The sequence below is a fragment of the Hippoglossus stenolepis genome, chromosome 21, assembly GCF_022539355.2.
Source record: "Hippoglossus stenolepis isolate QCI-W04-F060 chromosome 21, HSTE1.2, whole genome shotgun sequence".
Lineage (NCBI taxonomy): Eukaryota > Metazoa > Chordata > Actinopteri > Pleuronectiformes > Pleuronectidae > Hippoglossus > Hippoglossus stenolepis.
In genome coordinates, this window is record NC_061503.1 from 1,868,964 (window position 1) to 1,885,744 (window position 16,781).

The 16,781-nt window shown below is 40.4% G+C and overlaps 1 protein-coding gene across 1 annotated transcript; it reads right to left on the reverse strand.

Annotated features, from left to right (window-relative positions):
* Positions 1-13,252: 13,252 nt before the first annotated feature.
* Positions 13,253-15,167, reverse strand: LOC118101078 (kelch-like protein 10). Its single transcript, XM_035146727.2, has 2 exons — positions 15,032-15,167; positions 13,253-13,807 (listed from the first exon to the last, which is right to left on the reverse strand). Exons 1-2 carry the CDS (start codon positions 15,050-15,052, stop codon positions 13,463-13,465), a joined length of 366 nt encoding a protein of 121 aa, XP_035002618.1. The 5' UTR covers positions 15,053-15,167; the 3' UTR covers positions 13,253-13,462.
* Between the last annotated feature and the right edge of the window lie 1,614 nt (positions 15,168-16,781).

The window sequence follows — 16,781 nt, forward strand, 5'->3', positions numbered from 1 at the left end:
CTTTAGCCTTTTTGAAACAGAGATCCTGCTTTATAGCTTTATAGAAACCTCCTCATTATTCCACCTTTGCTTGTTTGCACTGAACCAAAGAAAGCTGCATGTTGTCGCATCAGTGTATTTCAGATATCTTGCCAGAATCAGAGGCATGATGTGTAACACAGCTTTCTATTTTACACAGATATCAGTTTGGCTCTGTGACTTCCGACTCAAATGCTCCTCCCTTCTTCTATGTTAGAACCTTTTACACAGAACATTGAAGTGGAGTAAGAGGGGGAATAGTTCACCATGATCAGAGAATGGGGGAGGGCTGATTGGCACTACAGCAGTGACAGCAGAGCTTCCCACTGCTATGCTAATGTTCTGCTCATCAACAAGAAGCTCCTCATCAGTCCTTTCCTGCGAAATCACATATAAACCAACATCTGCAAACACTGTTCACTTGAAGTAACACATCTGGAGTTATTAATATACAGTGGCTACAAAATTGCCCATCTTTGACCCTTGACCTCTCGCTCGTTTTGAGCAATGGGACTGGTTAGCGGATACATGTGATATTTGTTATTAGGCCTATTGGAGTGGATGTTCATTTGCTTCATCGTAAATGTTTGAGCTTTATCACACACAAAACAATCCCTGCTTGTTATCTCCTCATTTGTCTCAAAAAAGGAATGAGTCAAACCAAAATAATTACATTTTTCAAAACCTCCTATAAACCTGTAACAAAGCCACATAATATATAGATGTTAAATAACATTTTAAATGCATTACTGAAAATGTGCGTCAACTTTTAAGAGTGATGTCTCCCTATGGATGTCTTGTGATGAGTTTTATGAGACTCATTTAGTCAGCTGTGCATAAATATGATAATTTCACGCAAACATATATTGTATATTAGTATTGTTTTTGTCTTTTTTTTGGAAAATAATAATCTGAAAATCGAACTTCAAGTTGAGCAAGAGGAGGGGACTGGAGGGCTGATGCTTCTGGAACTTGAGGAGGGGGTTGGAGTGTGTGTGTGTGTGTGTGTGTCAGAGGCAGGAAGGACCCACCTCCTACCTCCTCCTTCCCCCACCCCCCCAGCCAGACTCTTTGTTTCCTGATGATGTATGAGACAGCATCTCCCTTGGAGTACCACAGGAACACGACAGCGGAGCAACAACGCTGTCCCATAATGGAGACTGATGGGACGGCTCCCGCTCTCTTCACTTTGTCCACTACTAAGATTGAGTTGGCGTGGCACTCCAGGCTCCGACAGGGCCCTCGTAAGAGAAGAGTCAGCCTGACGGCAGCTCACGTCTGTCAGTCGCACTGGGTCCCGCCATGGCCTGACAGGTGGATGGATGGATGAGGGACCTGTACAGGTCTTTGTGGACTGATGGGTGATAGAAGAGGAGAGGTGATGGGAATCCCTGGTCCTCTGGTTCCTGTCTGACATTCCTGAAATGACTGAGCTCGTGAAAGGCAGCCATCAGCTGAGGATTTCTGCATAAGGATGTCACTGGAGAAGAGCGGGGGGTTAAAGATTAGCAAAGAAAATTGGGGTGAATTTAGAAGACAGGTGGGCAAATATTCAGTAATATGATAAAGAATAATAATAAAAAAACACATAAGACAGAGGGAAATGGAGGAACACTGGATAGTTTCAGTCTCAAACAGCTCCAGTTCTTGGTGCCATTCATGCAATAAGCTGTTGGAGACATTCTTACTGGATTCACATCTGGATTCAGTGTTGTGTTTATGAAACCTGCAGTTTGAAACATTTGCTGTGTGACATGGAACATTATGAAGCTGGAAGAAGCCATTAGAAGATGTTAAAGCATGGTCGTAAAGGTCAGTAACAACACTCCAATAGACTGTGATATTCAAACCATGATTGCTTGGTATTACAGAGCCCAAAGTGTGACAATATTCCTCACACTGTCACACCACCAGCAGCAGCAGCAGCCTGGACTGTTGACATGAGGCGGGTTGGCTCTATTGATTCATGCTGTTGACTCCAGATTCTGACTCTACCATCTGCAGCTTCAGCAAAAATCCACATTCATCAGACCAGGCTCCGTTTTTCAGTCTTCAACTGTCCAGTGTTGGTGAGACTGTGTCACTGCAATCTCACATTTCGGTTCATGCCTGACAGTAGTGGAACCTGACTTGGTCTCTGCTGTTGTAGACCATCCCCCCTTAAGGTTGGAGCTAGTTAAGGCAGCTAACACGAGGTGCGCTGCTCAAAGCATGTGACATACACCATGTGAAGTACCTTACTATCCACAATCATCTATAATACACACCCATCCTATAAGGTGGTCTATTTAAGCTGAGAACCTTTCCCATCACTCCCTGTGCTTGCCCCACTGCTGCATCAGTATTGCTGCCAGTTGCGTCAGCCCCTCCACCACCCCAGCATCCACCTGTCGGCTCCGACGGGGGTTTATATATATTTGCTCATCACTCCCATCATATCTACGTAATAATATCCGGGGGAATGATGAAGTCGGAACCCAGACACCAAACACTAACATGTTCTACTGTTGCAATAAACATGTGTAAACGTGAGTTGTCTGACTGAACTGAAGGTTTTTGACTTTGGAGCCATTCTCTGGGAGACTTCCTGTTAAACAATTCTCTTTGTGAGTTTTTTGAATTTGTAGGCTGCCTTGGGTTTGTTTCCCTTAATGTTTCTACTTTCTCTTATCTGTGCCGGATTGGTTCTCAGATATTAACGTAATCGTGCTCACGTTCATATTTAGACATTTTAAAAGCCGATAATGGAGCTACACCAAATATCAAGAGACCACCAAAATTATTACAATTCATTCTGTGTGAGCTACACAGTACATGTTTTCCACCATTGAACAAAAGTTGTAAACCAACAAACTGACCAACATTGCAACACACTTGATTATACTGTTTAACTTGAATTCAACATCCTGAACACATGTGGCCTCATTTCACTAGCACAGACAACCAGGGAGACATTGAGTGTGAAATAGTAAAAAACATTCCTGTGGATTCAATGAAGGTTTTTGGTGACCTCCTGACCTTTCCTCCAGCCCTAGGCCAAGATTTACACAAAGATGCACAGAAGAAATGTCACACTCCAGGTAGATGAACCCTTTTTACTTTGGATACTTCCAAACACTCCTCCCTCCCACCTGAAATACCACCTTGGCATTATTTCTATAAAATGTATTGTATTGACTATAATCCAAGTAACTACTGATTATAACCTTAAATAATATGAGAAAATTCATTCTCAATATTGAATTCCCAGATTAAGATTAATACAATATAACACTAGATGTTGATTGAGGTTTTAACAATCACGAAAAAACTTAAAGATTGGTGTGAGGGTCTAAAGTTTCAGCAATGAACATATTTAAAACATCAAAATTACAGTGATGATAAAGCTTAAGAGGGAAGATGAATGAGAGAAGAGCGATGGAGAGATAAACATGAAGACAGAAACAGAAAAGAAGTGATCGAGGGAGTGTGTGTGTGTGTGTGTGTGTGTGTGTGTGTGTGTGTGTGTGTGTGTGTGTGTGTGTGTGTGTGTGTGTGTGTGTGTGTGTGTGTGTGTGTGTATTTGGACAGATCATGACTCAGGCAGCAAATAGATATGATGATCTTTCAGAGATGGAGGCTCAATTACTGAATGGATAATACAGTATAATATCTGAATAATGTTCCCGCTACACAAAGACTTGACACACATGCTCACAGCTGTTTGTAATGAAACATTTCCTGTGGACACAATAACATATAGCAAGTAAGGAGTAAACCCATGTACATAGAAGACAAGTACTGACCCTGAACCTATAAAACTGACCCTGAAATGTTATAGTTATATTCCAATTCAGTCTGTTTAATGGCCAAAAAGAAATGTTATTTAAAAAGAAACTAATCTAAAGTATTTTTACCCAATGACAAAATGTACAATGATGACTTTGGCCAAACTACACAAATGATGCCTAATGAGGGAGCCACACAACTCTTTTAAAGGGACCACAAGCACACCTATGTCTGGAATATTGAAACAACGTTGGGTTTGAAAACCAGCTGCTGGTTCGTTTTACCAATTGGTGACTTGATTGGTGACACACTGCCTGGCTGCTGTTACAGCAGATGTGTGAGTGACAGACAGGAGAGCTTCATACTGAAGAAGAATGTGTGCGAAAGTTGAATATGAGCTGTAATGTAAAACACTTGTGGTGCAAGTGGTGCTTAAGACTAGAAAAGTGCTACATAAATGTAGTCACTTTTCAATTTACCATTCATCTTGAACATGTCTAGTCTATATGGTAAAAGTCAATTACATGTAATCCATACACACCCACACAGTTCTAATCAGATTACTGTAAATATATTACTGTCAAAAACAGTAATATGAACGGGGCAGGGAAGGGAATGATGGGAAATATTTAAACTTTTATGAGTGTGGAGCTTTTAAAAAGCTTGAACTTATCTTGGCTGGTAACCTGCATGCTATTATAAGTGGGAAATTGGTAAATACAGTAACTTCAATATTATGTAGCCGTCCATAGCTTTGCAGTAAAGAGTAAGGGTGGGAATCTCCCGGTAACTTAGGATACGATATATGGCTTGCGACTATGATAATATCACAATACAGCGAATCTAGTCCACATGTGCCATCATTCCAATGTAAAATAAACAAAAACTGGCAGAAGTCCAAACTATATATACATTGTTTATATATTAATTTATAGATAATGTTATATATATATCCACCAATATCGATATTTGTCGCCTGCCTTTTGATAATTGTATCTCATGAGCCAGGCTGATGATCTATTTCCTTATCAATATCTTACTACAAGATGGTGCCTCCCTAGTGGCAGCCTGTTGCAGCAGCTCCATGTTTGACAGCCCTCTTGCTGCTCTAACATCGCAAATTCCCGAATAAAGGATTATCTTATCTTATCCCACTCCTCGTAAAGAGCTCTAGTCAGGAAATGGTTTTCCTAGCTTTGCATTACTGTAACACTGGAAGCAATTATATACTTTCTGCAGGTATAGTTTAATTTATTAAACGTCCAAGATGGATCCTTTACAACTGCCTTATTGTTCGCACTTAGACAACAAATATAAGGTGGTACTTAGAAGAGCTATTAAGTGACTTTCTCCATCTAAGAGTCAGGTGTAAATATCACTTTGAAGAGCGACTGTCAGGTGATCACATGATCGATCTAATGTCTGATCAGCAAATAAACAGCCAGTCAGAGACAGACTGACCCTACATCCAAAATAAACAATTGGTCATACAATTGTTGCAGTTTGGCTGTGATGTCAGGGTTTCTTATAGTGTTTCTGTGTTTCTCCCTGTCTTCCCTTGTGTCTCGTCCTTCCCTGTTTGTCTCTGTGTGTGTGTGTGTGTGTGTGTGTGTGTGTGTGTGTGTGTGTGTGTGTGTGTCATGGCCAGATTTATTCGTGTTGTTTTCAAAAACGGAAAATGGAAAAAAAAAGTGTGACATTCAAATGTTGAATTGCTTAAAATAGACTAAAACCAATATAGTCTTGATTATACTGCTTCATGAATAAACAGGCTCAGTGTCTGTCCGACTGTTACCATTCACACGACTCTCACAGTGAAGGGCAGGCTTCCCTCGAAGCAAATCCACAGTATATTACAACTCTTATGTATAGTCACAAACTTTGTATCAAACAAATTTGATCAATGATACAGACAGTGTAGTCTTTACCTATTCCTCTCCTCCAAGGGTTTTGCCGCATACATTGAGCTATTCCTGAATGCTAATGTCTGGTATTCAACCTTCTTAAGTTTCACACCATTCCTCTTCCCCATTATCAACACTGGCTTCCTGCTGATGCTCGTAACCACATCAAAACTCCGGTGTTGGCCTTCACTGCTGTTAATGGAACTGCTCCTTTCCTCCTCCAAGACCTGGTCTAACCATACAAACGTGCTCCTCTGTCTCTGGACAATTAGCTGTCCTGTGATCCCTGTGGTCGCTCATTGGCCAGACTCTTCTGTGTTGTGGCTCCACAGTGGTGGAATGAGCTCCTCATTGAGGACACCAAAGTGACAGCACATCTGTTGAAGAACGCCTCCATTCTTCAACAAAACACAACACAATGAACCCCTTCAAAACAGACAGTTTAAAGCATGCACACAGATTGTATTGCATCAAGTCTATCCGGAAGAGATAGAGAGTTCTAGGAGGAAGATCAGGGTGCAGTGTCATGCAGCCATAGGAAACTGTGATGACAGACTTCTCACCTCACCATTTAGAGGGGCCACTTGGAGCAGGATAAATGACTTTTGCCTTTAGAAGTTCTCGGATGACACGAATATTAAATCTTAAAGGGATAAATGGATCATCTCTCTTGAAAGTAAACATATGGGCTGATGGAGATTCTTAATGGCAGAGCTTCATGTGCATTTAAAGACCCAACTAAAATGTTTGCACAATGGCTGATACTGCTTGAATTACGATTGTTAAGACTACCTTAACAACTTGTGTTTTCTGTACCCCACTGTCTGTGTTCCCCACAGTGGATTTAGAATGGCTATGCAGTAAATAAACAATGACTATCTTTTAGAGCTGCTACCATATCTAAGATGCATGCAACTGTTATCTTGCCTTAAATGGAGTGCATTTGGCAAATGCAATGTTTATATGACAAATGTTGTCTGCGTGTGTCATGAGGGGAATCCACGGATCCAAAACAAGGAAGTGAAAGCGCCTGAACAAGGCCAGCTCATAGGTCACTGATGATTGACTCAGTTTGTGTGTAGGTGGACGTATGTGTGTAAGTGCAGACTTTGAAAGTCATGCTGCTAAAAATAGTCTGTGTCAACAAACCACTATTCCATGACATGTGCTATTGGTCAAATGTGTGAGGTAACAGATTGAGGGTATAAACTCTGTCTGTTATGTTATAGGGAGCAAGTAGAAGTGTCAGTTACAGTCCAACTTAAAGCTGCTGCTAGAAGGAATCAAGGCTCTATAGATCCCAGAAGGTGGCCCCTGCAGACTGCTCAGGGTGGCATGTGAGAAAAAGTCATTGGGCCAATGAAATTACAAAGCTTAATATCTCTTAGACGCATGAATATACTCAGTGAAGTTCATTGTAATCTGTCCAGTTGATTCTTTGCATTCTGGCCAAACTGAATTACAAAACATGCAACAGAGAACGCAACTGCTCCAGGGCCCCAGGTCCTCAGCGGGGCCTGAAGACTCCAGCTTCACTGAAGCTGATTTGAGACATGCACTGATCTCCCCAGATCCTCCGTATTTTCTCTGGAGGAGGTGCATGTGTGAACACAAAATGTCCAAATAAGAGCCTCCATAGTTTCTGCAGACTTTCTCTGCCTGGCCCTCTGATAGTCCGCAGAAAGTCAGGAGAATGCGATGTAGGGGATCCAGATTCACCGCCAGCGAGTGGAGGGGTGGATGGCGCTGCTAACACATGTCGCAAAAATGAAAAAGAAAACAAGTATATCTCAGTGAAAAAGCAGTGAGTCACACATAGAAGACACAGACGAGGATTTCAAGAGAGTTTTCGGGAAATAAGAGTTGACGATTGTGTCTTGGTGCTGTAAACATGATCACGTGATCTCCGCAGCGAGATTACTACCTTACTTCCTGCTTTTGTCTTCCCCGCCCTGTTGCCCGACCTCTCGCCTAAATAACGTGGAGGATTTGTTGCTGTTGTTAACACGTCCGTGCAGTATTTTTTAGCTTTCTTAAATATTGCACGATTTTTGTAAATTTCTCCAGAAATAATGCAGATATCTTGATACAAGCAAACTTAGTGGACTGGTTTCTGTGAATGTGTGAAATTTGGAATGTCGCTTGATTGAATTTAAGGACTTAAGACTTAAGATTTAGGCCTGTTGGGCGCTCTCCTAAGTGCCATTCTAGTTCGTAGTGTTTCCATCTCGAAAGCAAAGTGTTAATTGTATTATCTCCTAAACTGGAAAACCAATCTTGAAAGACGGTCCCTGAGTTAACATCTAGTTTCTGCAGGATTATTTCAGTATGTGCTCATATATAAAAAATATTAAAACGATCACCCTAACTTGAATATGAGAATGTAAGTCCACAAGAGAATTCACCCCATATGTATGTTATTTGAGGTGAAATGAAAATGCAATAATTAATACTCCAATCTGTATCAATGGGTGTTCTAAGACCATGTTAAATGGTGAATGGAAAATCCGATTGAAATGACTGAGGAAATAATCACCGCAATGATTGCAGATTGCATTTTCGGTTTCATTTTGACCCCAAAACATATGTGACATGTAACTGCGAACGGATTAGCCTGTATACATCCATTCAACTTTGAAGTTCCTCTCAGGATGATTTCTGGTAACTTTTACAATCCTCTGACAGTATTTCCTAACATCCCAGTACAAATCAGGCTGTTATCAAGTATCCAGGTCTAACACAGCAAAAACAAACTAAACCAAACTCATGAAGCTATTTAACATTTAAAATGTAAAAAATATACACAGTGATGGAAAACACTGATTACATTCCATGTTAAGTTTTGATGTCCGGGGCCTTTGCAGGGAATTTCCTTGACAATTTAATGGTGCTTCACCCCATGTACTGTTTGTGTTTACTGTTCAAATGGTAACAGCCGGACTCAGTGATGTGGAAATATTGGCTATGGATTTGTTATGGTCTCATTCATCTCTCTCCCCTCGGTTTTCTCTCACTCTGTGATAACATCAGGTCATCTCTACTAAATGACGGATCATTCCACCACAAACACCACAACACTGAAAATGGACCAATTCATCAGCTCACTTTATTGGTGTGTGTCTGTGTGGGTGGCTGAGAAAGTGGGAAAAACAGTTAACACCCCCACCCTCCCACCAGTTATCTCAGTGCAGTCTCCAACACAGAAACCTGTACTGTTAATTGATTATTATTAAATATGAATATTAATAGAGAACAGATATTTTGCTTTGCGGTGTGTGACAGTCAGTGGGAAACATGATACAGAGAAAAATTGGACAAATGGGGAGATAATGGATTCCAACAAGAAACACACTTCACAGACCAATATATTTCTCAAATCTTACCATAACTCCCCTAAAAGCTTTTCTCAAATATTTGACTGAAACTATTTTATAACACTCAAGACTTCACCATTCACCTTCACCCTCCATTGGTCCCAACATTGATCCAGAATAATTCTTTTCATTTCACCGACTTCAAAACCATATTTTTTTTTTATCATTATGTCACATGGAGTAATATTCTCGATTTTGGATTGCTTTGCTCTTACTTTATATGGATTCGTCCCTGTCATTTTAATGTGACGTTTTAGTAATTGCAGTTGGTTGATGCTTTACTTGCATATATATCAGTTTAGCTTGATCTTCCATTTGGTTTTAGTTCATTTTGGGAGTCTTCTGAACTGTCTTTGGGTTTTGTGGTGTGCTTTGTTTTTTTTCCTGTCTTTGTCTTCAGCCCTCCAGGCTGCAGTTGTACTTCACAGTTGTTGGTCCCACCAACTATACATCAAAATGCCATGGGGCTTCAAGTCTTCTGTCCCAGTTATGAACTGCACTTGAGCAGTGACTAATTTACAGAGAGAGCAGGGTTTTGAGGGAAAACATTTCAATATCTGAATGAGAAATAAATAAAGTAAAGCTCTCAAAATGAATGACCATGGTCTTGACCAACGATGGGGAAGAAGCTACCTAATGAAGTCCTAACCAATCAGTGAGCCAGCTGGCTGTTTCTCTGCCCGAGACATTAAAATCTGGTTGGATCTATTTTCATGTTTTTAAGACAGTAACAATCGTATTTCTAAAGCAAACTTAAAAGAAAAGGCTAAAAAAAACTGAATTAAAAGTTATAAAATTAGAAAAAGAAGAGAATATTAATTAAATGAAAGAGATTAAGTATAAAAATTGGATGGCTGATATACCTGGCCTTATCTGGACCCATGGTTAAGGGCCTGGGCTTGTACAGCCCTTTTGTGGTCTTGATGACCACTCAAAGCGCGTAATGTTACAGTTTTGCCATCTACACACATACAGTGCATCTTTCTTTCTCAATCATACATCACTCACAGCCGTCAGGGGCAATTTGGGGTTCACCAAACAACATTTCAGCACGTGGAAAGGTGGAGACGGGGATCGAACCACTGACCCTCTGGTTAGCGGATAATCACTCGACTGCCTCAGCTCACAGCCACCCCCACTTCAAATCAACATCTAAACCTAGAATCTATTTTGTGACAGTGCTTTTTGATAATGACATAACGTTATGTTGTGAATAGCATTATGTTAAGAGATTTATTTCACCCTTCTTTTACCAAGAATCATTGGCTATTGTGCTTTGAAGCTGTGTCCCAACACCACGATCTATTAAAGCTAGACACAGAAAGCAATTACTTAATTACTTGTATACATCACCTTTTTTAATTTCCAAGGACTAAGCTTTTTTTAGATGTTTCTACTGTGATACAATGTATATTCAGCCTTTCCTAGTTAGATTTCTACTTTGAGTTTGGCAGTCATTCCAATTTATTGCGTATTTCCTTTATGAATTTCTTTTTAAGAATAAGAAGAAAACATGACTTCAGAAACCATTCCATGAATGAAATGAATGATCACCACCGTACAATACTGATGTCCCTAATGCAATGTCCATATTTTGGCACCGGCCCTGTGTTGTGATTATTAAATATGAAGGGTGAATACCAGATGCACCAAATCAGATAATGATGTTATTAGTGTTATTAGGAGGAAAGTGTGAATGGATTACCCACAGAACAACAGGCACTTGATGTTAAAGAGAGGAATTTCAAAGGGTAGCTCAGGCTTTGCTGGACTCTTCATAACAAGATGCTATAATGATGACAAAGGTAACTGTAGTTACAAGACTTTAAGTAAAGGACTCAGAGTTTGGGATTATGTCCATCAAACAGAACAACACTTTTTACATGTTACATCTCTGAAGTGATTATTGATCTGTGGCGCTGAAGCCTGCTCCTGAATAGGAACAGTCTGCTGGCACCATCCAGTGTTAGGAAATCTTTACTGCAGCACTTACCCTGAAGAATGAAGTTGTGTCCATCTATCCACTGCACCATTTATCCCTTGATGGTCCTTTGTGATTGTCTGGGAAATGTTTATACTTTTCTGTTAAAAAAGGAATGTGGATCCACAGTAGCACAGGAAGGCTTCCTTATCAATGGGACACTGACTGGCTTCCATGACTTTACAACAGCAAATGTCACCCAGAACATTAGTTTAACAAATATGACAAAGGAATATAAAATACAAAAAACTAAATATGATTATTACATTACTTGGATATTATTATCTGGAGTAGTGGTTAGGAAATGTTGTAGTTTTACAAATTATTTATTTTACTTATCACTTGTACTTGTATGCCTTCCATGTACAAAGTGTCTTTCTCCATAGTTATGTCAACCATTTATTCATTTGTCTGTGTATGTGCTTCTGTGGTTTTCTTATACATGTGTTGAAAAGTTAATTGGATGTTTTTACTATCCACTTGTCAGGGACTGCAGATGAAAACTATTGACCTGTAAACTTAAGTACGCGTGTTAATTAATGTGCATTCGTATTTACATGTCAAAGTTATATATATATATATATATTTTGTATCATTAACTCCTGTCTGATAACTGCAGACCAGTTTTTTTTTTTTTTTACTTCAGTCCCTAAATGCATATTTAGTGATTTAGGGATTGATTGCTGGTGGTGACTTTAACTGTGTCTTAGATACATTTATGGACAGGTTTTCTTCATGCCGAGTCAACCCCCTAGACTCTACAGTTGTGCTGAATAACCTGTTGAAATCACTGAACCTCTGAAAAGAATATTTTTTATTGTCCCAAGTCCATCGCATCTATACAAGGATTGGTTACTTTTTAACTGACTCTAAATTAACACAGGCAATCTCCTCATCGAAATACCATAACATCTTAATCTCAGATGACAGTCCTGTCACTATAAGTATTCAAGTTGGATGGAAGAAGTCCCACTACAATTGGTGGTTTGATTCAAATCTGCTTTACAATGAAATATTCTTATTATCAGTTTTTATAGCTTTCAGTGATACAGGGGATGTTTCAGATTCAACCCTGTGGGAAGCCCTCAAAGTAGTACTAAGAGGAGTATTACACCCCATCATGGTTGGCTGTAGAGCAGGACATTAGTGGCAGTTCCCTTCCAGCGCTACTCCATGCTGCAAAAAACCTCAAATGGTATCAAATAAATAATCATGCATTTCTCCCTTCAAAACTACATGTTGTTTTTTCAATCTGGAGGAGGAAAGGTCTTGCAGCATTTTAGGACATCCTGGGAGAGTGACATGGGAGGGGAAATCTCAGTGATTTAATGCACCATTAAAATGAAAACGTTCACTAAAGGAAATATGACATCATTAGATTCCGGACAATTCAGAAGTTTTGAAGTAGAAAGGAGGTGGGGAAAGCCACCTCCTGATTGGTTGAACGGGCAACAGTAGAGACGGGAATGAACATGTAAGCAGAAGGTTTGAAGCTCAGTCTTCAGTTGGGGTCCGGAGCCAGCTCGGGTTTATCTCTTGTGAAAGAATAAACTCTACAGCATTGAACTCTGACCATCTCCAGTGAATTCTTTTGACCAAAGATTAAGGACTCCAGTAGCAATAGAGTATAAGTGTTGGAAAAGAAGTCTAGTCTTAGTATCTGGCCCAGTATTAGACTTTTTATCTCCAACAATAGTCTGCAAAGATGTAATAATACATCACAAGGTAACCTGTACCTTGAGAGTCTGGTGCTTCATTGACGAGGAACCTGTGGCATACAGTTACCTACTCTTACACCCAAGTTCACAACTTTTCCAAATAAAAGCAAATTCAGCTCAATATAAAGCATTGCAGCACCTGTCCCAGATACTAATGGTTCCATCTTGCGCATTTAGAGAAAGAGTCTGCGCAGTAACAATCGGGGGATGGAGCCGTGGTAGCAAGATACCATCGATACACATGCTCAACCAATCACGTGTCAGTCTCAGCCGTCAATCTTGGTGTTTCACCCAGTTTTATATCATCAAACACTTATCAGAAACATGAATACTTTAACATTCGATAACAATTGTGATAAGAATTACCAAAAATGTCAGAAACCATCTTTGAGAAAAATGTATTTAACGTGAACTTCGGTCTAAACTATAGTCAGCCACCAAATGGCGATCGAGACACTTCGGCTTCACTTTTCACTGTCATGCCAGCAATCTAAATACAGTCTATGGATCTGACTAGAGAGTACAGTGTGTGGATACAAACAAACTGTTGCAATGGGTGATACTATCGTTTAAATTTATTAATTTATTCTCGAAAAAATATGTACCTAAATGAGAGAAGAAAAAAAACAACACAACACTGTCAGATATGAGAGGGATAGAAAGATAGAGAGATGGAAACATAGCACACGGGTCCAGATGTCATTTAGAGTCACGTTCAACACGATATTGTGGCAGAGAGTCTCGAGGGAAAGTAAAGTCAACCATGTTGGGGATTCCGGACACAACACAGGAGCTCATGCCGACGGAGGACATCTTTGACTTACAGATATATCGCCACGTGTCAGTGCGAGGACAATAGACTTCTGCGCAATGAGTATTGGTGATGCCCATGAAGCCCCCAACAACATAGAAGTTGTCTTCTATCACCTCGAGGCAAAGGTTGCTACGGTGAGTCAACATGGGGCACAGCCGTCTCCAGGTGTTGGTCTTGGGGTTGTAGGTCTCAATGCTTTTCAGAGGGTTTATGCCATTAAAGCCACCGATCTGGAGGAGGAGAAGATTTGGGTCAAGGGTTTGAATGGAGAAAAAAAACATGTACATGAGTACCCAGAATAAGGCAGATGGATTAGTTTGACTGGTGGATTAGAAGGTCCAGATTTTTGTCTCTCTTCTATTACAACAAAATATCTCATCAGCTATCGGGTGGAATTTGGTGCAGATGTTCAGATAATCGCCTTTGCACTGTCGGTGCTCGGGCCCTAATAAGATATAAAGGACCGAATAGGGAAGTCATTTTTTTCTAAAAGTAGGAAAGAACAAAGAAGAAGTACTATTTCCAAGCTCAGTTCTTTCAATCCATGCTTTGAAATTTTCCTCTAGCTTTTCTTGTTCTCTAACATAGTTATTACGGTTTTTTGGCGGTTGGCAACCAACATCACGGTGCATTACCGCCTTCTATTGTGTCTTCTTCTTCTTTGTTCAGCTTATAGCCTATTTCCAGAAAATGGAGAGTGAGAGTCGGAGTCTTTGAGCCCGACATTCAATTCCGACTCAAAACTAGATAATTTATACCATGTTTTTACCTTTATCCATGTTTGTATGTGCGTACATGGCTCCCCAGGAGGATATCAGAGGACATTATGGTTGAAAACAGGGTGTAAATGACCTTGTTTCGAGTCGAATATGAATGTCAGACACTTGGATCACACCACAGGAGCAGTATTTTATGCTTTTCTGTCAGTGGTCACTGTTGAGGAATTTTCAACCATCCTCACACATTACTGTATATGCCACTATATATTATGTATAATGTATATTACATTATATCCGTACAGGAGAATAGTGTCTGTCTAATTCCACAGATACTCCCTTCTCTCTCTAAGCCGTACACAAGGTCAGGTTATAGATAAAGAGCCAACCGTACATTGTAGTGTCTACTTTGAGGGACTTTCAGATCTAACTCAGATGCACCAGACAGAGAGACACCAACTTCAACTCTCACCAACTTTAACTCTTTTCCGTATCTCACCAGTGGCAATGTGAAATACACACAATGTGATTTAGGAATGCCTACTTTAGGCTTAACTATCCAATAGGATGTGAACACCTACATGTACAAACAGAGTGACAGCAATTCTAGCCATTCATGGATGCGCTGTTGGAATGGGTGAACAAGTAGAGGATGATATATGCGGATGCTGTGGGAGACATCTTCTTGGGGGTGACAATTGCTCATGTTACTCTGTTAGCATTTGTATATTGTTTCACCTTCTGGTCTCCTTGATGCATCAAGTCTTTCCTTTAAAATCTTCTGCATAAGACATCAGCTGCTGCCTGAGTTCGCCAGTAACCAGCTTCCATAACAGTCACCATTTACTTGGATTGTATTGAACACCTTTTACCCCTGAAACTCCAAAAGTGCTTTGTGGACTCAAACGCTTCACCCATCCTCCATCGACACTGCGGCGAGTAGATAATGAGGGAATTTTCCATTTTTGGGTGAACTATCTGTTTAACCTGTGGTACCGGAAGCGGCTGGTCGGAAGCTGTGAATGTGAAGCGACCTTCCGCGTGGTGTTTCGTGTATACATGTCCGTGTGTAGTGTCTCCCCTGCAGGTCCGCTGCAATGGAGCCGCACAGACTGTCTGCACGGAAACGCCTGACCAAGCCGCTGCTGTTCGGGACGCTGCTCGTCGGACTGGCCGCAGCTTTCTTCAACAGGTCCGATCTCTGTGCTGCGTGTGGCTGAGGCGTGTGTTCCATTACACCTCGGAGCTCGGAATTCCCCAACCCCGAGTCGGAAGTTGCAAGTGGAACACCCCCTCAAGTCGGAGTGACTCGGAAGGTCGGAGGAACCTCACCACCCGCGAGTTCGAAATCCAAGATGGCCGCTGCGTGTGTTAGCAGCAGTGGAAACTGTAGTTTTTACTATTTATTAGCACTTCAGTCATTAAACGTGTCGTGCGCACACTACTGTCTTACTGTCGGCGGACGCTTTACTACGGCGGTAGTGTGCGTGAAATGTCGCGTGATGCGTTATTATGAACTGGTTTTGCTAACCATGGCTAGCTGGCTAACGTAAACATTGTTCCTGTGCCACTGGAACACTCAGTTGGGGTTATTCGGGTGTGACGTCATTCGGAGCTCCGAGGTGTAATGGAACGCGACAACGGACCGTATCTGTCACCTGGTTTTAAATATACACACCGCATCGATCAGCACCATACAGGAAGAGTTATTGTGCATATATACACTGTATGTATATGTACCAAACATATACTGCACGTATAATATAAACTTAATGTATAATATGTACTGCACATATATGTACTGCACCCATAATATAAACTGCAGGTATAATATACACTGCACATATAATATAAACTGCTTGTATAATATATACTGTTCATATAATATATGCTGCACGTATAATACACTGCCAGATAATATATACTGCACGTATAATATCAACTGCACATGTAATATAGATGCATATAATATATGGATATATATATCCATATATATGTGTACAGTATATATAAATATATACATCTATCAGTTATATATAATAAATATATGTCAGCTGAACACAAACGTAAAATGTGATGCTTTCAGAAATACAACCATGAATTATTGTGATTCCTCTGCGGCGGCAGCGACACCCAGTGGCAGGAGGCATTATGTTTTTGCATTTACCGTTCTTTTTTCACCTGGAACCCCTTCAGTACACGTGGCTGTTTCTCTGTCAGTTAACCCCACAGTCTATGGTTAACCCACATATTATGTTGCTGTTCATAGCACCTGCTTGTCAAATGTCGCTCTGGGCCATATGCCCACAAAGTCCTTAAGTTTTTATCTGGAAACTGGTCTATTTTTTTGAAATATCTCACTGGAACAATTTAAAGTTATTTACAAAAAGAACGTTTGGAAATCTTTACTATATTTTCTATTGGCAAATAATTGTCTAGTGCTAATGTTGTTTGGAAATTGTCTTGATACAGGGAAAAATGTTCAGTG

Coding starts and splice junctions, on each gene's coding strand:
- LOC118101078 (XM_035146727.2), bottom strand. CDS start 15,052: ATGCATCAAGGAGACCAGAAG. Junction 13,808..15,031: donor TGCATCAAGGAGACCAGAAG/GTGAAACAATAT, acceptor CTCCTCCTCCAG/ATCGGTGGCTTTAATGGCAT.